Source organism: Rhinopithecus roxellana, chromosome 15, assembly GCF_007565055.1.
Source record: "Rhinopithecus roxellana isolate Shanxi Qingling chromosome 15, ASM756505v1, whole genome shotgun sequence".
Classification (NCBI taxonomy): Eukaryota; Metazoa; Chordata; class Mammalia; order Primates; family Cercopithecidae; genus Rhinopithecus; species Rhinopithecus roxellana.
This window is the reverse complement of record NC_044563.1, coordinates 27,662,844-27,688,866: the sequence shown is the minus strand read 5'-3', so window position 1 is coordinate 27,688,866 and position 26,023 is coordinate 27,662,844. Positions and strand designations below refer to the sequence as shown.

Genomic DNA, 26,023 nt, shown 5'->3' with positions numbered 1-26,023 from the left:
TTGCATTTCCTTATTAACTACTATGCACATCTTTTCATGTGCTTATTTGCCATTTGTGTATCTTATTTAGTGACGTATCTGTTCAAATCTTTTGCCCATTTTAAAATCAGACTTTTCTTATTATTGATTGTAAGAGTTCTTTATACATTGTAATATAAATTATTTATATTTTTGTAAATATTTCTTCCCAATCTTTTTTGTGTTGTTTCATTTTCTTAACAATGGCAGCACAGCTTTGAAAGTCTTTGAAGGGAATATCCTAAAAGGTACTAAAATAGAGGTTTTACCAGCCTGGGCAACATAGTGAGATCTGGTCTCCACAAATAATAAAAAAATAATTAGCCGAGTAAGGTGGTGCTTGCCTGTAGTCCCGGCTACTTGGGAAGCTGAGGTGGGAGAATTGCTTGAGCCTGGGCAGTTGAGGCTGCAGTGAGCCGTGATTGTGCCACTGCATTCTAGCCTGGGCAACAAAGTGAGACTCCAGTCTCAAAAAAAAAAAAAAAAAAAGAAAAAGAAAAAAAAGAAAATGATTTTAATCCACTAAAGTAGATGATCATAAAATGAATTAAATGTTTTTCTGATAGAAACAAGTTTTTAAAATTCATTTCTAAGATTTGAAGGTGACATTTTCTCTAGCCTTTCCAAGTTGTTAAGAAAGATTATACTTAGGATGTTGAAGTACCTTAAATAGATGACTTTACAAGTTGATAACTTGTCTCTGCCGTAATTAATGTTTATTTTTAAGTGTCAATATGGGTGTTGTGGCATCTGTCCCCTTAAGAATTCCAAGGCTGTAGAGAAGCATGTTTTGGATTCCTCTTGCTGGGAAGTACTGAGCCTTGGTACCTGAAAAAAACAGAGAAGATGTCAGACAGCATGGAGCCAGTTTATCCTACTGCTCAAAACTGTTTGTAGTAGAAATGGTGCACAGACATTAGAAGGGTGTCTATTGTGACACTTGGTTGGATTCTAGTCGTGCTAAAACATGTAGGGTCAAAAAAAATATCTTTGGAGCAAAATCTAACGTGGCACATACACTGTTTTGGCCGCATTTCTGCAGTTTAAATAGCCATATCTTCATGTAGCTGTTCTTGTTTTCAAAATGAAATAGTGCAATTTTAAAACAGTTAAATTTAATTGAATGTTGCAACAATATCTTAAACAGTAATAGCAAGTTAAGAATAGAATGGACTGATGGAGTTTAATAATCATAAAAAAAAACCCTATTGATAACATCTTTCTGCATAAAAGCCTTACTATCCTCGCACAGTACCTTGCACATATGTGCATAATGGATATTTTGTAAATATTTGTAAAATGGATGACAGGATATCTCCTTTTCCTCTTGTAAAGGAAAGCCCTTAATTAACCTGTATTCCTTTTGACATGGTGGCTTTCAGTAGCAAAGATGTTCCAATCCCATGATGTATGGGCTGCTAAAAATAGATTGATATATATTAGACTTCAATGTTTATACTTTCATTTGAAGGTATTTTCAAGGAAGATTTTTTTCATTTTGTAAATGAAGAATCTTTTTGGTGTCAAGAGATGAACATGTTCAGAACTATACGATTTCAGATTTGTAAAAATATGTACCATACATAGAAAAAATATGTAATGAAATTCATGGAATATGGCAGTGGTATCAGTGGGTGTTGATATTGTGGATGGTTTTCTCTATTTCAATTTTTTAAAAACAATTAACAGTGGTTACTTTTGTTATTATAAAAAGGTGGGGAAAGGCCGGGCGCGGTGGCTCAAGCCTGTAATCCCAGCACTTTGGGAGGCCTAGACGGGCGGATCACGAGGTCAGGAGATCGAGACCATCCTGGCTAACAGTGAAACCCCGTCTCTACTAAAAAACACAAAAAAACTAGCCGGGCGAGGTGGTGAGTGCCTGTAGTGCCAGCTACTTGGGAGGCTGAGGCAGGAGAATGGCCTGAACCCGGAGGCGGAGCTTGCAGTGAGCTGAGATCCGGCCACTGCACTCCAGCCTGGACGACAGAGCAAGACTGCGTCTCAAAAAAAAAAAAAAAAAAAAAGAAGGTGGGGAAAAATGAGATTACTTTCCCAAAGATATGAAATAGTGTCAGAAATCAAATCCTTAATGAACTTTGATTAGAACTTTGGTGTTATGTGTGTCTTTACTACTTGTGGTTGAGAGAGACCTTCCCTTCAAATTTGTTCCACCAGCGTCATTTTGCAAAGTTCACTTTTAGTTTTTAGTTTTTGGTCATACTATAGACCCTGGAAAAGTCATTGGGAGAGTTTTTTTAATTTTTTTTTATTTTTAAGATTTGAAGGTGACATTCTTGGTCATTATCAACATGTGTTTTTTGAGTTTATGGACATCACCATCATTTTTTTTTCTTTTCCTAGAGAACACTTTAGAGAACCCTGTGTTCTCTTGAACCTGTATATAATTTAGTCACTTTTTAAACTGCCAGGTAATATTTGAGATAAAATCAACAATATAGTAGTAGCAGTACAGTTTTATCTAATACAAATAGGAGGGCTTGTTCAAATTTAGATAACATTGGGTCAATCACAGTATATTTAAAATTAAATAATTCTGTGGCAGAAGGCCCAGACCCAGTAAGGATGCAGTGTTAGAGTCCACAGTGGTACATGCTTAGCCATCAGCAAACTGGTTAGGCTCGCTTAGGGATCATTTTACAGGGATCTTAAAAGGTACCTTGTTGAAACATGATATTCTTTACTCTGTAGATACTTTAGCATTAATGAATTTTATGGGGGAAAAAAAGATGAGAGTTTAACCACTGGGGAGATTTGGCAGTTTCAATTAAACAATTGCACCCTTTAAATTTTAATTTTGAAATCAATGACTGCTGGTATTTGGGAGTTCATGTTTATTTTTCTGGGAAGGTGGTGTGCTTTTGTATTTCTAATCTTTTGTTTAAATGAAATATTTGATCTCGAAGGGTTCTCCCAGCTTAAAATCTTTGTCTCCTGGGGTTCTGGAGTTTAATTTTGTGTTTAGGAACAACTGCTCCAAGTTTTAGGTCTTCTGCAACATTTAGTGTCTTCTGTAAAAGTGATTTCTTTCTGAGAAGGCCAACAAAGGCAATGTGGTGTCTCCTTTTAGTCTGGTCTTGGTCCATTGGATTCAGATGGCTTCGAGGAGCAGCAAAAACATGGGATGATGATGAGATAACAGCTTTTTCTTGTTGAACTTATTACACATAACCTGACATTTTCTGATCTTCACAGCAATCTATAAGGTTCAGTTATTACTGCCTCCATTTTACAAATGAAGAAGCCAGGGCACAGAAAAGATGAACAATTTGCAAAGATCACACAGCTAGTGGTAGTAAATTCATATGTAAACCTTGGTCTGTCTGGCGCCAAAGCCTGTATTCAATGCTGGCTCCAAGTAAGGCCATCAGCTCTCTGGAAATTGCCCTTCTGAGACATTTGTGAGTTAGTGGTGCTTTGACCTCATATGATATATATTTATATTTAGTTCTCTATCCCAGAAGGTGAATTCCTGGGATTTATTACTGATGCCACTGGTAAGATTGTGCTACTCATGTGAATTTGAAGGTACTAATCTGTGGGAGCATCTTCTGGCTGAAAATTCTTTAAACAGCTTCCTTTTATTTATGTATCATAGTAATTTATATGGCTTTTGAGCCTCATATATTTGTAATTATTGTCATAGGTCATCATTTCTAACCTCTTATTTATAAAGTCTGTGTACTTCGGATTCTCTTTATGGTGTTGGTAATGTCAGGTCTAGAATCTACTCTTAAGACTATCTATAGGTTGTTTATCACCATCAACCCTCATTATTTTAAATGGATACCCATGCATCTATACTCTGTAACCACAGGTTTCCAGAGCTTCTCCAGAGATAACATCTTGTAGCTCACCACTGCCCCCACCCCCAACCTTTTACTTCATAAATGTTGTAACTGAATCCCAGAAAGTATGAGAGAAAACATCTGTAAAGAGGGAACCTCTCCAGGTGTGTGAAATTAAGAAAAATTTAGAAATAAGTATTGCTTATGAATCTGAAGCTTTGAAAGAAAAACTCACTGTGTGTTTTACATATATTAGTTTGTAAATATGGAGTCTCACTAATTGCATTAACAGCTCACAGCAAAACTACCTGTTATGTCTTGTTACTATAAGGAAAAAAATGAGAGCTGTGTGTGTGTGTGTGTGCATGTTTTAAAAAACTGGAATAGTGTGGTGTAAATTGTCTCTAATTATGTGTCTTTTTCTGGTGAGGCAATTAATTGGTTCTCTCCCAGACCTTTTTCTGATGAGGAAATTAATCAGTTTTTCTGTTACAGTGATAACTCACCTGAATTCAGGTATGCCAAGCTTAGAGGAAACTGTACAGAATGCCTCATTTTGTAAAGCAGTCAGTTATTCTTGTCCTTTCTCTTTTTATTGGAATGACTAAAAAGCACCACAACTGTCTGATATTTTACAGAATGATTGTTTACTCATATCAGATCATTATTTTGCTTTCGATATGATTAAATGTTTTGTTGTATTCTTGAGAAGGATTTTATTGGTTAAGGCCAAATGTATCTCCCATGAGAGTGATTTAGTAATTTAATAATGACAGAGGGATAGTCTTTAAACTGCGTCGTGATAAATTTTTCAGAAACATTCTGTAAAATGAATCTCATCTGTTTTTATCTGAAAAGGTGGACTCCTCCATGAAGAAACTACAGAAAAGGGTGAATCAGCATATAATGTCAGTATAAAGACGACAGTATATCATGTCAGGCCACGAAGCCACCCAACCAATCAGCTTCAATTTACTGATGAGCAGATGGAGGCCCAGTATCACACAATGGCTATGTGGCATTGTGGGAGTTGCGCCTGCCTTTTCTGACCCCTGTTTTGATGCCATTTCTCCAGTATCTTGCTAGAGTGTTTATGAAAAACAAAGCATTTCCTCTCCCCTTTCCCCAGGGCTAATGTTCACTGACTAAAGTAGTATTGAGGCCTGGGTTTTAAAATAGTAATTCCTAGAGAAGCATAGTAATTTGACTTTTCTTATAAGTTTCTTTAGTAGGACTTGGGTTGTTTTCAGTGATATAAAATTTTAAAGTGCACTTATGTCTCTATGGTCATGAGATTCATCTAAAGGGAAATTTCTTGTGCTAAGAAATATATATTAATGTTGGTTAATGTTGGTTCCTTAATTGCTAAAGCTATTCCTGGTCCTCCTTTTTTTTTTTTTTTTTAAACTCCAGTTGTCAAGCAAAACTGCTCTTCCAGAGATTCATGGATAATTATGTGAAGGTATTAGGGGCATTATTCCTCCCAGTTTTTAAGCTTGATGGGACTCAAGTATTTGTTTTACATTTTGACTACCACTGGAGAGAAGTATTAATAACAGGATTCAAATAATGCTTAAGAAGACTCATGATTTGCACTTAAAGTCATAGGCTCTGGTGTTTTCTGTTATTCTGCTTGTTGAATGGTCTTGGGGAAGCTTTGTTAACCTCAGTAAGCCTCAGTTTCCCCATTTGTAAAGTGAGATTTTCTGTCTAGTCTTACCATGTTACAAGCATGCACTGCATCTTAGCTGCTGCTCCTGCCGTTTTTGTTGGTGCTGCTGTTACTGTTATTCCCAAGCCAAAAACTTTTCCAAACCTGCATTGGGAAAGTCTAGTAAGAAAGGATGTGGATTCCATTTCTAAATTTTAATAGGAGGAAAGATGGGGAGAAAGGATGTACCTAGCATGATACTGAAGGTGTCGCCTCCTTTAAAAGAAAATTTTACCTGATGGAATGGATGGAATAACACAGTATTATTATTGTTAGCTGACTTTGGTATGCTTCATTTCTCTTCTCCTTCCTCATACCAATATATGTACTGTACTAATGGGCATGTCCCACATGTGAACTTTCATGCCAGGTTCTCGAGAGGGGAGACCCAAGGGCTCAGCCACAGAATTAAACACCATGGAACTGAAAGAGGCAGCTCCACTGCCCCAGCGCATGCTGGGACTTTCCCTTATGGGGCTGTTTTAACCTGTCTTTCACAGTGCTGATCTCAAGTGGAGTGTGGCCGAGAAAGCCAGTTCAAAAGGCAGCTGCCAGGGAAGAGGGAAATGGTTAATAAAGTATTTTTTAGCTGTTTGAACTAGTGAATTGTTGAGTTATATTGTGGGGTGAGTTTTCTTTCTGTGGACGCTCTTAAGGGAAAACTGGAAATGGACCGCATACCTATCATGTATGCACTTGTCCTTAGCCTGCATCTGTTCATAGGCGGAACATGAAATCCACTGACAACTGTTACCTGGAGGACTTTTATAGGTTTTGAAGAAAATATGACTAGGGTAGAGCTAGGACATGCTTTTATTGTCCTTGAGTGACTCCAGAAGCCACCCTCACCTGCGAATTCTGTATATCGTTCCTAGAGTATTCATTGGTTTATTTTGATAGGTATGTGTACTGCCATGAATACCAGAGCACAGGGAAGTCACCCTGGCCCACTTATTGTAGGTAGTTTGAAACTTTTTTCCCAATGATACTTAAGAGGGGAAAATACAGGATCTGAGTATATTTCTAAATTACGCGACATAATTTATAACAAAACATTTAGCTTTTCTGTGTTTTCTGAATATTGCATTCTGAAGCCAAATTGTGACTGTTTCTATGTGTCTTCTATGCCCTTTCACAAAATTGTAGCACCTAGTTAGTTTTCTGTTGGATTAAATGCTTAAGCTTCATGCCACTTAATTAACAATATTCTTAACTTTATGTTTTCCAGGGATATCAGTATGAACAACATTACTCAGTTGCCAGAAGATGCGTTTAAGAACTTTCCTTTTCTAGAAGAGCTGTAAGTATTACTTTGAGAAATGTGTGTGTATGACTTTTTCCCCAATTCATTTTGGAAGCTTTTGCTACAGAGAAAGTCTGATGTTTTCTGTTAGGAGACATTCTGATAGCTTAGTTTCAGTGGGCTTTGTGAGGAGAAAATCATGTTTCTTGGAGGAAATCGTGTTTCTTGGGGAAAATAAACTTGGTTTTCTAAGTAGCGTAGTTGCTGAAGCTATTTTTGAAAGCCATAACTTAAAAAATGCTACTTCCACAGGACTTTTTTGCTGCAATTATTATAACTGCAAATGCTGCAGTGACACCAGTTAATTACAGTGTTATTCTGAGATAACAAGGCTGCTGTATAATTACCATTGTTGCCAAGGAGTTGCTATATGGGTAACAGAACCACAAAAAATAACACAAGGTGTTTCAGGGTCATTGAGCAACAATCTCAACAGCAAGCCAGCAGAAAACTGAGGGTAGGACCCCTTGGACAATTGCAGATGACCTTTGGAAATGCGGTGAAGGCATGAAACACTGTCCAGGTCTCTACAAGCACCTTTAACTTTGAGAATGTTTCTGAACTTGTCAGTTGCATCTTACATTTCCAATTTAACAGTTTGCACTGTGGAAATATTTTCTCCTTGTTTCAACCTCCTTTTTGTTGTGCTCTCCACACTTTTTTGAAGTCCATAATCAAAATAGGCACTTTTGGGTTTTAAAAGAATTGGGAACTGTATATTATATTTTAAGAATCCCAGCGAAAAAATAAAATCGACTTGAATTAAGTTAATATAGGCTTCTAAAGGCCAAGCTAATGGATTATATAATATATAGAGGTAGGAGGGTGACAGTTTGATACTAAGAACATCAAAGAGATATAGCCCTGAAGGAATCTAAATTCATATTACAGATTGTGTCATACAGCCCAGCTGCTGAGTATTAGATCCAAGTCAGCGAATGTCCTCCATCTTTTAGCTTGGCCCCTCCCCTAGAGAGTGGGGAACAGGAGTCAAATAAGATATCCAGATTGTGTACTCTCATAGAATATTGAAATAGTAGTTAAAGATTTAATACAGAGAAATGTTTCCTCCCACACTAGTTAGTCAAATATAATGCTCCCACAGCAAAAGTTGAACAGAGATTATTCGCCACTTACAAGTTTATGAGCTAGGTCAAATTATTCTCTCTGCTCAGTTTCTTTGTCTGAAAGGTGCAGCTAATAATGGTCCCTCCCTCATAGTGTTCTAGTGAAGACAGAGTGAATTCATTTATATTAAATGCTTAGGACAGTACATGAAACAGAATGAATGTTATATAAATGCTGGCTAATGTTTATTTTACTATTTTCAAAGTGCATAAGAAAAAAAAGCAGAAGAGTATATACCAAATGTTATCTTTGGGTAAAAGTATATGTTTTATTTTTGCCTCCTATGTTTTTTTTTTCCTATAGTGAACATTAATTATTTTGTAATAAATTTATTTTTAATTAAGATTTTTCAATTGAGTTTAAAAGAAGCAAACCATCCATTTGAAGTTTCCACCTCCATCCCCCTTCTCCAGCCTTAAGATGCTTTACCTCTTCCTTTTTATTTCACATACAATTTGACACTATAGGATTAGTCTCTCTTTACAGAAGTAATTATGCAATGGAAGGACATTAACAAATGGTTGTTCAGCCATTGTATAATTTAATCACTATGGGATAGGTAATGTACCAGACCAGCAATGGAGAAGCTCCCCTCATTCTGGATGGGGCCATTGTGTGCAGACCATCTTTGTTGATGCCTTTGATTGCCGGTTATACTTTAAGGAATTTGGAAGTGAAGACCCGGATGTGGAGTCAAACCTGGTTAATCTGCTTAGCGAAGTTCACGTCTTGGATTTCTTAAAATCTCAAATGACCAACCATATGCCAACCTCATGAATTCTGCCAACCAGGACTTTTAATTGGAACCAAATTGAATTTGGCTGCTGATTCTTTGTAGCAAGGTCATATTCTCTCCATATTCTCCTATCATAGTAATGAAACCCATCAAATCAAGTCCGTATACTCTCTCTAAATGTTGTATGGTATTTCAGAAATGAATTCAGTTAGGAGAGCGGAATGTTATTTTTAAAGAATACTTCAAAATAGTCTTTAATAACTTTTACAGTACTGTAGGCATTCAAGGGAATTTATTTTTCACATTAATATAAATACTAACATAATTATAAAAAGCCTAAGCTTTTTCCTTATTAAACAGTGTAGTTGATTTTGACATTCCAAAATGATGCTGCCATGACTATTGTAATATTTCATAAACAGCATAACTGTTTGTCTTGGAGTCATCTGGAAGTCATTTAAGAGTGATCATGAAGCCAAATGCCCTGAGTAGAAATTATTTGCTGAGGGTTTTTTCCATGTTAGTTAATGAGGTGTGCTTTACAAGATGTGACTGGGTTTGGCAAAATTTGATGTGGTGAATGTTTGAATGTGATAGAATGCTTGGGGTATTGGGAGAAATCACTTCCCAAGAATACAAAAGTATGTATGGATACTTACACATTTCCTTATTCTTTCAATAAACTCTGAATCCTACACTACGCAAGGTGGCAGGTGCTGGGAATACAGATACAAGCATGACCCATCTTCAGAGCTGACAGACCCTCTAGAGTTGTACTGTACAGTGTCGTAGCCACTAGCCACACATAGCTATTATGTTTAGATTTAAAATAAATACAATTAAATAAAATAAAAAATTCAGTTCCCTAGTTGAACTAGCCACATTTCAAGAACTCGTATAGTTGCCTGCGGTTAGTTGCTACTATATTAGACAGTACAAATGTAGATCACTTCCATCATTGCAGAAAGTTCTATTGGACAACATTGATCTAGAGGGAGAAATGAAACTAACACTTGTTGCATCATGGTGAAGACGCGTGTGCAGGGACAGAGGCCTAAAACAGTGTGTTTTCTTAAGACTGTAGCATTTGGGAAAGTCTTCCACAATAGCTTCTGCTGAGTGTTGAAGGACATGTAGGAATTAACCAAATGAGGGTAGTAGTAAGGGTGTTCTAGGAAGAACTTCATAGCATGTGGAAGGCATGGAGATAGAAAATTTCAGAAGTTTTAGGACACATAAAGTTGTGTCTTGTTATGGCAAGACTAAAGGGTACATATGGAAAAATGTCAGGAGATGAGGCCAGATAATGAAGGGTCATTTTAAGATAAGAAATTTAGACTTGTCCTAAAGGAGTTTAATTTGATATTTGGGTGAGTGATAGGAATGAGACTAGGGTTTTTGCCCCGAATAACTGGGTGCCGTTTGCTGAGACTGGGAACACAGAGAGCTGATCTATTTGGGGCCCAAATAATTCCATTTTATAAAGATAGGATCGTAAATAGTATGTGTCTAGAGCTTTACAATGAACAGAAGTCCATTCCCATAACTCTGAAAGGAAAGTCGATTTCACAAAGGTAGACGTTGAGCTGACGAGGTTAATGGCCTTATTGGAGTTCATGAGCCTGGTATGTTGTTTTGCTGGGACTTGAAGTCAGGCCCCTAGAGCCCTGTTCTTTCTGGAACACTGTGAGTGATAATGTATTTGTTCTCAGGAAAATATTCCATCCAACTTTTTCAGTGAAATGTACTTTAGATACTATTGTTGCCAGTTGTTTTGTTTTCACATTTAACCTACTTTTTTTCTCACTCTTCTTCCAATCCTGCTCCTTCTGTATATTTAACCTACTTTTTGAAAGTTTTATAGTTCGTAAATAGTGTTACCTAGTGATTCCTGCTCTCCCCCAACACCTTTTGGGAATATAGAAACATAGATTGTGGCCCCAAATTCAGTACATGCAAGGTTCTGAAATCTTTGCACTTTACTTTCCTATTCTTTACAATGGAACTTCTCACAGAAGTACTGTAAAGGGAATATGGGATAATTGATGTAAAAGTGATTTGTGACCATAAAGTGCTATGTCGCCGTGAGAAATTTCACTAATCATCTTAAACATTGCAGTCTTCCTTAAAGTTATTTGGAAGAGAGATGGTTTTGCTTGGGGATAGAAGTTGCAGTTTCTGTTTGCATTGTAAAAGGAAAGCCAGATTAAAGAAAACATTCACTTAGCGTTGACAGGCTCTGCTGCCTGACCTGACGTTGTCAGACATGGTTTTGGCTCTCCTTTAGGCTTGCTGGGTATCAGTAGTCATTTGGGGGATGGCTGAAATTTGGAGCTGTGAAAATGATTGAGTTAGAAACAGCAGAAGGAATATCCAGCTAATTTTCCATAGTCTGTCACTGAAAAAATTGCTGTGGCTGTTACTTTGATGTGGCAAAGCAGTAGAAGCCATTGCCAGCTTTGGCAGTTATTGTTTAATGCACACTATATGACTAGGATAATTCCAGTCGTTTCGAAACATGATTTGACTTTGGAAGACTTCACAATGCTAAAGTGAAACTTACGTCTCTTCACAAGACCTAAAGCGAAACTTAGGTCTCTGAATACTAATTGAAGATTACCGGTCATTTTATTTCACCTATAGGACAGTTATTTCTAAATGGAATTACTACTTTATAGAAGGGGACTGGTAAATAATTCAGACATAAAGGTTTAAAATCAAATAAAAACAGGGGTGGGTCAAATTAAATAGTTTAAAATAATTGAATTACATATTTATACACACGCATAACGTATGTCAAATACAGCTATTCAATTCATATATGTAATTCAACCCATGATAATAGCATATACAAAACGTATTTAAAAACATTCTGCACACACATCTATATAATATTCTGTACCAAGGTATTTTCAGACTTAGAAAATATTGCAAGCATAATTTTTCATATATCCTTCACTCTGATTTCCCAAATGTTAACTTTCTCTCTCTGTTTCCCTCCACACACATACAAAATATATGTACATTTTTTTCTGAACCATTTGAGAGTAAATTGTAGATAAATCTTTAAATATTGCAGTGTGTAGTCCAGAAACGCAAGGATATTCTCTTGAATAACCACAAGACAATTGTCAAACTCAGAAAACTAGCTTTGATATATATTATCATCTGATCTACAATTCTTATTCAAATTTCAGCAGCTGTCCCACTGATATCCTTTAGAGAAAAAGAAAAAAAAATCTGGTCCAGGATATTATCCAGAATAATAAATTATATCTGGTTCCTGTGTTTCAATAATTCATTTTAAATTTCTAAAACTATTTTTTCATAGTCTTTACCAAAGTTAATGCTAAAAATTATGTGCTAAAAATATATTCTACTGCATTTAATACTCTTGAGACCCCTATGAGGAGTTTATTATTACTTATTTATAGATGATGACATGGAGGCTTTAGAGAGGTGGAAAACCTAACTGTGCTCATAGAATAAAAGCACAGCCAGGAATTGAATCTATGTTAATCTGATTCAAGTCATTGCTCTTAATTTCTAAGCTATAATGTTGCCTCAAAAGGCACAGAATTGGAGGGAGGCTAAAGGGACCATCCACTCACTATTACCTGCAACTCTAAGTAGGTCAACATCTGACTGTCAAAGGTGATCAGCTGCCCAGTATTTTCTGTAGTAAGTTTACTGAACAAATTTGTGAACAAGGAGTTCTTCCCAGAAGAAAATTTCCTTATCTAGCCATACCATTTTACAGATGGAAATATCAAGACCCAATAGTAGATAAGTGGCTTGTCCACAGTAACACAGTTAATATGTAACTGAGCCAGAATTAGACCTTACAGAGTTCAATGCCATCTCTTCTATATCTTACCAATTTTTGTATCTCTGAGATGCATAGTCTCAAATAGTCTTTCTGGGTTGTTCAGAGCTGTACAAAGTAGCTATTGTTCTCTTCTAATACAAGGAATTCCCTTTGCTTCCAAACTAAAGTTTGACTCACTTAACGTTTACTCCCCTGATGTAGCCTTCTCAGATAAGCTCTATTGACTGCAGTAATGTCCCAGAAAAAGCAAAATAATTACTCAGTTGCTCTGGTGATGTTTCACAGTTAAAAATATTAGCAAAGATCACCACCCTTATTGTTGGGAAGCACATACAGAAGTCATATAGGAGTGTTACTTATCTTACTCAAGCCATTCCCTATAGTGTATCATTTGGGGAGCTCTCAGAGTAGAGATTAAGGGTGAAAACAGAGAAATCATGAGGGAGCTTGTACTAATACGCCACATAGGCCCTTCTAGAAAACATTGTTTTGTTTTAACTCATAAAACTCTGTGAGCTATCTTTATTCCCATTTTGCTGATGGATAGCCTGAGCTTTAATTAAAAAGGTTAAGTGACTGACCCAAGTTTACATAGATCATTATAAGCTGGGTGTCAATTCCAGATCTGACTATGCCCCTATAGATGTGGAAAGGGGGATGAGGAAGGACTTGTTAGACAATGTATAATACATTCAACAAACTTTTGTTAGCTGAACCACTACGTTCAGTGCACCAAATGGAATTCTTGCCTTCAAGGGAGAGGGATGGTATACTTGTTATGGGAGTTCAGATCAGAAGGGAAATTACTTCTAGCAAGAAGGAACAGTGGCATTTCTGGAGAGCCTTGAAGGATAGGAGGAGTTATTCAAGAGAATATGTGCAAGTATCTGCAGAGGAGCATGAGCAAAGATGGGGACAGAGACTGGGATAGGTGGTAAAAATGGTTGGTTTGGTTGCAATTTTGGATTATTGAAAGGAAGTTATGGAAAAGATACATAGAGTTTGGGGCTAGACTAAGGACATTTTGGCAGACTGACAGAGTTTAAACTCTTGAGTGACTCTTGAAGTTTTTTTGAGCTAGGGAATGATTTGTTCAGATACGACCTTCAATAAATGTAGTCTTATAGCAGAGAGTTTGAAATTGAGAGAGTTCAGGGAGAAATGAAAACGTCAATGGCAATCGTCTAGGTGAGAATTATGAGAATCCGAATTAGGGCAGGTGGGAGGCAGGGAGAAGGAGGAGGGCACCTATTCAAAAGATGTTATGGAAACAGAATCAGGAGAATGTCTTGGCTGGGATAATAGGGGTAACATCATTAACACTGAATTTTAAGATTACCAGGAGTCGCTGGGCATGGTGGCTCATGCCTGTAATCCCACCACTTTGGGAGGCCGAGGCAGGTGGATCACCTGAGGTCGGGAGTTCAAGACCAGCCTGACCATGATGGAGAAACCCCGTCTCTACTAAAAATACAAAATTAGCCTGGGTGGTGGCACATACCTGTAATCCCAGCTACTCGGGAGGCTGAGGCAGGAGAATTGCTTGAACCCAGGAGGCGGAGGTTGCGGCGAGCCGAGATCACGCCATTGCACTCCAGCCTGGGCAAAAAGAGCAAAACTCCGTCTAAAAAAAAAAAAAAAAGATTGCCAGGCGTGTCTGGTGGTGCTTTGACAAAATTAGCAACAATGCAGAAAGAGAAAATTTTTTAGAAGAGAAGATAATTAAATGCTGTTTTTAGCATACATATGGAGTTCAGGTGGGATATGGGTGGAGTCATCTGGAAATTCAGGAGTAGAGTCCAGGATAGAGATTGAAGGGCATAGATTATAGAATAGTATATCATGGGTATAGATTTAGGAGTCTTTTATTTTGAGGTCATTACTGGAAACATTAGAGTGAAAGAGCTTGCCAAGGGAAAGAGGGTAGAAGAAAAGGGAAGAAGGCCAAAGACAACTCCTTGGGAAACACTTGAATCAGGGTGTGGGAAGAAGACCGAGTGCCAGAGGAGCAGGAGAACTGGGGCAGAACTCTGCCCCAGGAGCTGTGGGAGGAGAGGTTTTTCACAAAGAAATGAGGGATCAACACTGACATGCTGGAGAAAGATGCCCATGACTAGATACTGAGAAAGGGCCTTGATTTCTTTAAGTATTTTGGAATCATTTCAGTAAGTTGGGGAAAGTGACTTTTGGGTAAAGAAGCTCATCAAGAAACAGGCATTTGGGGACTGCTAATAGGTGGTTTTTGGAGAGTGGCTAAAACTTAGAAGTTGTACTGCATTTGACTGGACTCTATTGGGTTTAAGAGACAGAAACCCAGCTGAGGCATAATAGAGGATTTATTGTTGCATGTAGATAGAACTGGACAGTCCAGAAGTGGAGTTGGCTTCAGATGTTATTGGATCTCGAGGCTTAAAGCCACAAGAGTTTTCTCATGCTTTCCATTTCTTAGCTTCAGTTGTCTCTACTTTTGTGTTTTGGCTTCATTCTTTCCTGTTGCAAACAGCCTGTCTCCATAGAGTGGGAAATATACGTTTCAGTACATTGTTGCATCTAGGCACCCAAAATAAATATCTAAAACTGTTCTTCACTGCAAAACTCCTAGGGGGATCCTGATTGGCCAGACTGATGCCTATCCTTGCACTCTGTTTGGGGTGGTATGGTGCCACCTGGGTTTTGGACTCATCCTGATAGGACTGCTTGGAGTTGAGAAGTCCCCAAAGGAAGCAGAAGAAAAGAGAAAGGAAGACCTGCTGGGCAGAAGGAAACCATAGTTATTCACAGGACACTAGGATCTAGGGACTAGGCATACTGTGGGAAACATTTGTTTAATTGGGTCAGTCTGAAATGAAGAAAGTATTATTGAAGAATTGTAAGGACCGAGTTGGGCTTAGATAATATAAATTTGCAGTGAAACCAACTAGATCTTTAATTTTGTCCCATAGTGCTTAGCATTCCAGGAATGAAGGTGATGAAAGATGTGATGGAATCAGAGTTTGGATTTGATAAATCGGGACTTCATAGGGGACTAGTGGAAATCAAGCAGGAGAATCAAGTGGTTCAATATTACAGTGTTTGGCATAGGGTTCCAAAAGTGTAGAGAGGCAAATGAAACCATGGTTTGCTGGTTCATTTATTTGTTTTAATCAATACTGACTATTCTTTGTCTATATATAGTAGTGACTATAAGTAAATGAAAACGTGTTTGATTTTCTACTAGTGGGATTCAATTTTCCAGCAAGAAAATAGGCTAAGTCATTTCTTTCATACATTGACCACTCTTAATCAAGCCATGCTTATTCAACACAATAAATATGTGCTTTAGTGGGACCTTTGACTTAGAATTTGATCATCATTTTCCCCTGTTCACTGCCTGTTAGTCTGGACTATATGCATACTTCAAAGATGATCATTTTAGATATGCTAGAATATTTGTATCACAGATACATTCAGCTTTTTTAAAAAATCGTAGTTATAAAAATGCTTAATAAAAACTGGACTTAATAAAAAATGCTTAATAAAAAATTGTTTTTAAAAACAATTACAAAAAATAAGTGGATACTCAGTTTTTTAAATCTTGAAGATTTATCATATTTGAAAGATATGGAGCCATTATCCTACCATGGAGAGATAACTATGGTTAATATTTTGTACATCCTTCCAAACTTTTCTCCGAGTATATGTATACAATTTCCTTTAAAAATAGACTCCTACTAGATTTTCCATTTATACTATATCTGCCATATTATAATATTTATATATTAATGCATCTAGTTTTTACCATCATTTAATAAATGCATAGTACTTTATCATTTGGATGATTCACATTTTATGTAACAAATCTCTCGCTTTGTGGTGGCGTTATGAACAGCAGTTTTGGACAGGGTCTCACTCTGTTGTCCAGCCTGGAGTGCAATGTAGCTTACTGCAACCTTGATCTCATGGGCTCAGGCGATCCCCCCACCTAAGCTTCCCGAGTAGCTGGCACATGCCACCGTGCCCAGCTAATTTTTATATTTTTTGTAGAGATGGGGTTGCCCTGGCTGGTCTCTAACTCCTGGGATCAAGCAGTCCTCCTGCCTTGGCCTCCCAAAGTGTTGGGACTACAGGCATGAGCCATCGCACCTAGCTGTGAAATATTCTTATCCTATCTAGTCTTTGTTTATTAGATGTACTGTCTTTAATTGTGCTGCTTTTATTACAGTGTGGCTTGCCAAATTTAGGTCTTTTCCTAAATTCTTGTATTACAATTAGATTTAACTGTTTATAATGGAAAACTCCAAGTAACAGTGTCTTTAAACACACCAGGCTGTATTTTATTTACATGAATATGAAATCTGCAGCCTGGTGACCTGGAGCTACTATGATGTGCCACAAAGTTGGCAGAGATGTAGTCCCTGATATTCTGCTCTGTAGTTCTTCGTGTATTCGCTTACATGTCAAGATCACTAGATGACTGTGTACGGGAGCTGTAGCCATCAAGACCCTATCCTCAGCAGTGGATAGGATGAAGTAGGGAATAGAGAGGGGCATAGTTCCCAGTAGCCAGCTTCCTTTAAGAAGCCATCTTGAACATACCACACAATGCACCTGTTCACATCTCACATGGCCAAACAGCAGGGGATGCTGGGAAACAGGACTTTTGGACTGGGTATATCATTGTCTGGACTAAAATCAGCATTCTATTACTAGGTAAGAAAAGAAGAATAGTTATCATTTAGGCAGTTAACGTGCTTTTGGCAGTAAGTGACAAAACTCAATTAAAAGTAACTTAAACAGTAAGGAAATGTATTATCTTACATGACAAGGTGGTAGAACTATTCCAGGGCTGATTCATGGAGTTTCTCAGCCACGTCATCAAGAACCCAGGCTTTCTCCTACTTCCTAGTGTGCTCTCCCCAGGAGGGGCTATACCATCCTGTTATCACTCCACATAGAATACTTAGACAGGAAAGCACCTAGAAGGAGAAAAGGGTCATCCTTCTAATGTATTCTCATTTAAGAGTAGAACTGTATTTCTCAGATACCCCTGGTAGACTTCCTCTCACTTCATTAACCAGAGCTGGGGTCACAGGTCTATTCCTAAACCAGTTACCGGAATGGGACCAGCAGGATGGGTTAAGGTCAGTTGGTATTTACTCATGGAGCTGAGTCATGTGGACGAGAGGATATTTGAACAAATATAGGCTCTGCCAGGAAGGCGTGAATGGGTGTTAGGTAGGCAACCAACAGGGTCTGCCAGAGTACCTCTCTATATTCACATTTTACCCATGTTTATACAGCTATTTGAGCCCTTTCTGCCGTGTGAAGCCTTCTCTGATCTTCCTTTTCCAAGCCCCTCTTGCACTCTCTCTACTCCTCACCACTTAGCAGCGTATTGCATGCCTTGTTATTTCGTGCGTCAAGTGTGTCAGTGTGTACTTGTCTCCTCAACTCTATTGACTTTTCTCTAAGGAAGGGCAGGGCCTGTTGTCACACTTCTATATGACCTTGGTGACAGTTACCACATTCTTGAACTTGAAATGGAGGGAGGGATTAAGATAAAGGATTTCTTCTCATTTTGAATTGATTGATGTAAGAAACCTTATCTGTCTATATAAAAATGGAATTCCATTGAAGTTTGTGATTAATGAACTGTCCTTATTTAAAAGAAATGAAACAAGAAATGTCATGGGAAAACTCAGTACCTCCTTTGCCATACCTAGGGTACTTGGCCTGTAGTAGAAACTCAATAAATATTTGTTGGTTGACGTTGGCTGTAAATTTTTTTAAAGCTGGAACATATTATTTCCTCACATGGGCGGATATTGCATGTGTTTATTTCCAGAGGGTAAATGACTAGGTTGTCAGGATAACTTTGCTCAGGAAGTGTAACTGTTGCCTGGGTTTTTACTGATTTACCTATAAAATCAAGTATTCCATGGGTTCCTGTAAGAAGTGGGAGACACAAGGCCAATTTGGTGCGGGTGGAACTTAAAGTTTCCTTGAATTGAATATAAAGCTCTTTAGTAGGTAGAAGAGTTCTAGATGGCCTGTAAACCAAGTTTTAGCAGAAACATACTTATTTTTTGTTAAGCATTACTGCTTTCATTGTTGTGCGTTTAAATAGAAATATATAATATGAAATATATGTGAAATAACTTCTCCCTTCTCGGCAAAGGAAAGCTATCCTAAAACCTTGAGAATTTCCATAATAAGGGTTTCTTAATTCATGTATGTTCTTAAAACATATAAAATTTTTACATATACTTTCATAAGAGTTATATGAAGATGCAAAAGTCTTCCCTAGTATGTGAAGAAATGGGGTAGTACATTGTTAGTTGATGTAGAACTATTCTGATGTGCTGTCTCAGATGAGGTTTATACTGATAGCAACAGTGTCGAAGCAGAACTATAAAGGATGCTGTTAGTTGTTAGCCCTCTTTATTCACTAAGTAACCATATCCTCTGGTCCTCTTGAAGTCAATGGTAGAAAATAACACAAAACAGGCCAGGTGCGGTGACTCACGTCTGTAATCCCAGCACTTTGGGAGGCCAAGGTGGGTGGATCATTTGAGGTCAGGAGTTCAAGGCCAGCCTGGCCAACGTGGTGAAACTCTGTCTCTACTAAAAATACAAAAATTAGCCAGGCATAGTGGCAGGCGTCTATAATCCCAGCTACTCGGGAGGCTGAGGCAAGGGAATCGCTTGAACCTGGGAGGTAGAGGTTGCAGTGAGCCGAGATTGCACCACTGCACTCCAGCCTGGGTTGACAAAGTGAGACTCCTTCTCAAAAAAAAAAAAAAAGAAAAGAAAAAGAAAAAGAAAAAGAAAAAAGGAATACAATAACACAAAACAACACTTTTCTGTTTCTAGGATTTACATTAGTTTATTTACATTGTTTCATTCCTGGGATTTACATTATTTAGGTGCTGTAGGTCTTTGGGGAAGGCACATAGGAAATAGGCTCATATTCCTTATCTTTTAAAAAAAGAAAAACGAAAAAACAGGAGGACTGGGGGGGCGATAGGGTTGCTTGGCTCATGACACAGGGTGGTTTTGAGGGCCAGTAGGTTCAGTATCCCTTATTTGAAATACTTGGGACCAGAAGTGTTTTGGATTTCACAGTTTTTTCAGATTTTAGAATATTTCCATTGCTTGAGCATCATACATCTGAATATCTGAAATTCAAAATACCCAACGAACATTTCCTTTGAGTGTCATGCATGTCAGCACTCAAAAAGCTTCGAACTTTGGAGCATTTCAGATTTCACATTTCAGATTAGGGATGCTCAACCTGTATAATAATAGGACAACGAAAATGGAAAGTACTACACAAATGATAGTTTTTTGTTAACGTATATTAAATGCTCCTACGTGGGAACCAGCATACCTCTTTCAATCTTTATTTCTCACGGGAGCCCAAATAGTTCTGAACACATAGCCCTTGACATATTAATAAATATATGGCTCAGGACTTTAAGAAGTATGTATTTTGCTTTTTAAAACAGTTGCCAGCCGGGCGCGGTGGCTCATACCTGTAATCCCAGCACTTTGGGAGGCTGAGGCAGGTGGATCACCTGAGGTCAGGAGTTCGAGAGCAGCCTGGCCAACATGGTGAAACCCGTCTCTACTAAAAATACAAAAATTAGCTGGGCATAGTGGTGGGCGCCTGTAATCCCAGCTACTCCAGAGGCTGAGGCAGGAGACTTGTTGGAACCCAGGAGGCGGAGCTTGCAGTGAGCTATCATGCCACTGCACTCCAACCTGGGAGACAGCACAAAACTCCACTGCATCTCAAAAAGAAAAAAAAAAAAAAGGCAGTTGCCAAAATTTTGGATCTTGATGATTTCAAATTATATTTAATAAAAGAATGTCACTCGCATCCTGTTAAATGCTTTAGTACAGCTTTGAACTAGAAATGCCTTCTCTGGAGGCAGTGTCATGGGCTGGTGGTTGTGCCTAGTGTGCTTCATACATACGCAGCACTGCGGTGATCCACCCACTTGAGGGAATAGAATGGCATCCCAGGAGAAGCTGGGATACTTCCTATGTGTGGCTTCAAAAGTAGGTATAGAACAGTGAAACTCCGTCTCTACTAAAAATACAAAAAATTAGCCGGGTGTGGTGGCAGGCGCCCGTAGTCCCAGCTACTGGGGAGGCTGAGGCAGGAGAATGGTGTGAACCCGGGAGGCGGAGCTTGCAGTGAGCTGAGATTGCGACACTGCACTCCAGTCTGGGAGACAGAGCAAGACTCTGTCTCAAAAAAAAAAAATAAATAAAATAAAAAATAAAAAGTAGGTGTAGAAATAAACAAGGAGAGCCAGGCCCATCCTAGGACTTTGGCAGCCTGAGGGAGGTGGATCACCTGAGATCAGGAGTTTGAGACCAGCCTGACGAACTTGGTGAAACCCCAGTCTCTACTGAAAATACAGAATTAGCCGAGTGTGGTGGGGCATGCCTGTAATCCCAGCTACTTGGGAGGCTGAGGCAGGAGGAGAATTGCTTGAACCTGGGAGGTGGAGGTTGCAGTGAGCCGAGATCCTGCCATTGCACTCCAGCCTGGGCAACAAGGACGAAACTCCATCTCAAAAAAAAGAGAGAAAGAGAGAGAGAAAGAGGAAGAGGAGAAAACGTTGCTGAGGGGTAGATAAATGTTGCTCAGAAGGGAATGGCGGTGCTCAAAGTACTTTTCAGGCAGGACTTGACGGGAGCACAATGCCAGGCCATCTGGTAACCACCTCTGCAAAGGGAAGGTAGGAACATCGTGAATGGGAGGCTGTGGTCACTCTCTTCTGGCTTTATCATCTACTCTCCAACCTCTCCATAAGGGGAAAGGGAAATTGCCATTAGTAAGAAAGTACTCTATTATTTGTGTGCACAGTTGCTGTAGCCTCCCTCTGCTTTTTCTGCCCGACGTCTCACAACAGCTGCTAAAAGCCACTGAATCCTCATGTGCCCTCCCTGCTGCTCAGTCCATATGTCTAATCAGTGTATATATGGTATTTCTTACTCCACTAATTCTTGGCTAGAATTCCAGCCAAATGGCTACAATGAAATTTCTGTAATAGACCACAAGAAACCTAGTCACAGCATTTCTCAGAGAAATAACCCCAATTGGTAAATTCTCTGTTTCACACCTGCCTCTCATGTTTCTTAAGTTGCTTCCCAAGGGAAGAAACTAGTGTAGCTCAGTGCATTTCATGAAGAAATTAACTTTGGCCCAGGTTACCATCTGAAATGTGGCCTAGTCCTTCACACACACCCTTGACCAGTGCCCCATATTTAGACAGCGCAGTTTCTACTTCTTCCCCCTGCTGGAAGGGAGAGCAGATAGGAAATTTCAGGTCATATATGCATTAAGAGTCGAGAATATTATTGAAAACTCTTGCTTTCCAAAAAGCTTTCCCTGGAAGGAGCCCCTAATGTCAATCCATGGTCTTTATGAATAATAAATGCACACAAAACAGATTCACAGAGACATTGCATACTGAGTCACTTGTATGCCGCTTCCTGGAATGGTTCCAAATCCAATGGGAAAGCGGAAATCTAGAGGATTGCTTTTTGCCTCTCCTCTGCCCTTTCTCTTTCTCTCCATTATCTGTCTTTGCTCTCTTTGCTTCTGGGACTGTTGTAGCAAACAGAGTAAGTGGGAGTTGCCTTAAGGTAAACGGTGTCCCCTTTGAAATCCTGCTAGACTTGTTTTAATTCTGTGTGATCACGTGCACAACACAGCGTGTGTTGAGATACTACTGTGGACCAGTGGACTGATATTCCCATGTTTAAGGTTCCTCCCCACTTTTCCTTAAGAAAATATACTTCCAGCATATGTCAAGAGAGAAGATGTCTGCCCTGGCACTTGACACTTTAGCCACGTAGTTCTTTCTTTCCTGTTAGGAGAGTGAGGGAGTAGAAATGAAATGAGAAAAGCTGCAGAAAAGGGAAGATAATCAGGAAGCTTTCTCACCCTTTCAGTAGTAATATTTGCTTTGCAAATCCAGAGTGTTACAGTGGGGCTTAGTGGAGACATTACAGCAAATACCAAGTATCTTCTCTTTTTAAGGGGTCCTACAAAGGAATACAGAATAAAGATGACCTAGTCCCTGCTCGTGAGGGACATGTAAGATCACTGAAGAAGATCAGAGCAGTACAAAGGAACTAAAGGCAGACTAAGATGCACCCAGTGAGACAGCTTTGTCTAAGGTACCTGCGGAATCAAAGGAAGGTGGTATCATAATGCGTTCATACTGGTGGTGGTGTACCCTACTTGGACAACTTGAACAAGGCTTCAGTTTGCAGAGGGCAGAGTTGTGGGTATTTCAGGTGAAGGAGATGGTGTGAGCAATGAGGCAGAGGTGGCAACGCAATGTGTGTTTGGACGTAGTAATGGTGCTAAGTTGCAGTAGGGGAAAAGAGAGCCTTTGGAAAAATGCTTAGAATTGTGCTTTTTCAGATTAAGTGGTTTGAGGCAGGAATACTGTAGAAGTTCATGGCAGTAGTACAGGAGGAAAAAACATCAGGTGGATAACAGGAGGAGTCAAAGAGTGGATGGGTTGAAACCTTGTAGAGAGACGTTCTCTGTGGTTTTTGGAAACAGAACACGAAGGGGAAAGAACTGATGCCTGGGACTGTCCACATTTACAAACAGAAAACCATACCACTTTTACCCTGATTTTTTCACCCTGATTGTTATTTTTTTTCTTTAGTATTTCACAGGCACTGGAAAATAGTAAAAGAATATTGTTTGTGGGGCAAAAAGAAAAATATAAATAACATGAGTTAGTCAATGAAAAAGGTTTTCTGGGAGTAGCCAATAGGTCCTGAAGTAGTGAGAAACTAAGAAAACTGTTGGCTATAGCACTGAAGTGCAAACCCAGGCATGGAATGGGAAGTGGCTGGTCTTTGCTAATAGAGGGCCAAATTCCTCCTCAGGATCAGCCACCTCTTTTTCCTTGGGAGTTGCCTAAAAAAATAAAAATAATAATAATAAAAAACAAACAACAGAGAATGCTGTATATCCTTAACCAAGTCTCACTGAGTTTAGGACATGCCCTACCTTTGGGCACTCAGGGAATCCCATTCTCAGCCACTCTTGCTGGTCGTCTTTGGCTATGGGAAGGATGGCACTGTAGGTCTGTTGGTAACTTTTCTGTAATAGCAGTTTTGAGCTCCTAATGCACAGTCTCTCCTTACTAGCTTTGTTCTGCTAGGTGACAGCTATTGATACTCAGACAAGGCTATGAACTTGCCCAAGTCCACTCTGCCCCACGTTTTCTGAGAATTATTTCCTAATCTTTTGGTGACTACCAGAGGCATCACAATACAGGTAGAAGTGGATAAGTATTTCAGCCAGCCAGGCAAGAGAACTTGAATGCTGGCTCCTTTATGTACCAGCTGTGTGACTTAGGCCAAGTCACCTAACCACTCAGGGACTCAGAAAAGCAGGGCGGCTGTCTTGAGATAATTAAAATGAAAGAATGTTTGTGTACCATCTGTCACTATCACAGTGTCTGCAACTACTGTAGGCTTATAGTTTTTTTCTTCCAAAGAATTTGGGATTTTGTTCCTAACCCTGCTATTTATTTACTTTGCTCTTTTCTGAATCTGAGCTTTTAGACATGAAGCATCCCCAAGGTTTGCTATAAGAAATACTAGCTCATAAAATAAGCAACATGTGAAGAGCTTCTGGAGGGTGCAATTACTGAAGCTGCAGAGCTTTTACCAAGCTGCTGTGCTTGTTACTCATTAACACAGCAGCTCGGTAAACTTAGGTAGATACATTCCTGAAGGCTCCACAGGATATGTTTACTCTTCTAACAAACTAAGTAATCAAAGTAGGGTGTCCTCTTGGAAGGCATTATCACTGTCCACCACATACTAGTAGTGTTTATTTCTTCAGATCGTTGGCTTGTATTTCAGGATAAGCCTCATGCAGAGCTCATTTTGTCATTTATATTAAAGATAGAGGACAAAGAGAATGCTTTTTGAAGTTATGTGACTTTAGTTTTCTCATGGTTTATAAAAGGGACATAGATTTGGGAAAAGGAAGCAAATATTTTGGCTAATGTGGTCAAACACTCTTTTCTGTTGACAAGATAATCAGGTGTTCTGCATTTTGCTACTTTTCTTTGTTACTTTATAAAATACTTTTTTTTTTTTTTAATGAGCCCAGCACAATAGGCTGAACTCAAGGAAAGCCCCATAGATACAAGGACATTCAAGACTCATGTTAGAGACAAAAGAATAATAAGAATCCTGCAACAGCCTTAGTCTGTTTATAGTATTTCTTTTTTGGAGGACTCTAGCTTTTTAACACTTGGAAGAGCAATCATAGGGCTATCTGAGGCCCTGGAGAAAGATGACTACTGCCTCTTATGGCTCTTGTGGTGCAATATGATCTTTTAAAATGTGACCTTTTAACCACTTTGCATTACAGCTGTGAACATTATCAGTTGAATTTAATGAGTGAGACAGGTCCCTTTGAGATTGCTTGTACCAAGCTTGCACTAAGGTAGACTTTGGGATGCTATGGCGTCGGAATGGTGAGCATTTTCAAGGAGGAGCTTCTGAGAAAGCAGTTTCTAGCTAATGAATTGGCACGTCGGTGGGTGGTAACAGAAGTTTGAGATGCACACCCTGCTCTTGAAGGCATTTGTACTTGGCCCACAAGACTAATATACAAGAAACAACCAGTAGACGGTAGCTTGTGACCAAGTTTATGAGCTCTGAGTGTTCGTGCATAGGGCACATTTATAAGAACTGAAGCTTTCGCCGGGCGCGGTGGCTCAAGCCTGTAATCCTAGCACTTTGGGAGGCCGAGACGGGTGGATCACAAGGTCAGGAGATCGAGACCATCCTGGCTAACACGGTGAAACCCCGTCTCTACTAAAAAATACAAAAAACTAGCCGGGCGAGGGTGGCGGGCGCCTGTAGTCCCAGCTACTCGGGAGGCTGAGGCAGGAGAATGGCGTAAACCCGGGAGGCGGAGCTTGCAATGAGCTGAGATCCGGCCACTGCACTCCAGCCTGGGCGACAGAGCGGGACTCCGTCTCAAAAAAAAAAAAAAAAGAACTGAAGCTTTCAAGAGAAGCAGCATTGCAGTTGGGTGTTTAAGGGGGTACAAATGAGGTTGCTAGGTGAAACATTTAAAAGATGTAGTGCTTTGGGAGGCCGAGGCAGGCGGATCATTTGAGGTCAGGAATTCGAAACTAGCCTGGCCAACATGGTGAAACCCCGTCTCTACTAAAAATACAAAAATTAGCTGGGCGTGGTGGGCGTCTGTAATCCCAGCTACTCTGGAGGCTGAGGTAGGAGAATCGCTTGAAGCCAGGAGGTGGAGATTGCAGTGAGCCAAGATTGCACCACTGCACTCCAGCCTGGGCGACAGAGTGAGACTCCGTCTCAAAAAAATAAATAAATAAGTAAAAAATGTAGTGGTAAAGCTGGCTAGTCTAGAACCAAGAGGATTTGCTAAAGAGAAATATTTTAAAATGGAAGCAACTGAAGAGGCCTTAAA

At 39.2% G+C, this 26,023-nt stretch overlaps 1 protein-coding gene across 2 annotated transcripts in view; it reads left to right on the top strand.

Moving 5' to 3' along the window:
* The window catches only part of LGR4 (leucine rich repeat containing G protein-coupled receptor 4), a 108,346-nt gene that overhangs the window by 53,587 nt on the left and 28,736 nt on the right, over positions 1 to 26,023 (top strand). For both annotated transcript variants that reach the window (XM_030918433.1, XM_030918432.1), the window contains exon 2: positions 6,764 to 6,835. In XM_030918433.1, the coding sequence (XP_030774293.1) occupies positions 6,764 to 6,835 (72 nt within the window). The remainder of the gene's footprint in view (positions 1 to 6,763; positions 6,836 to 26,023) is intronic.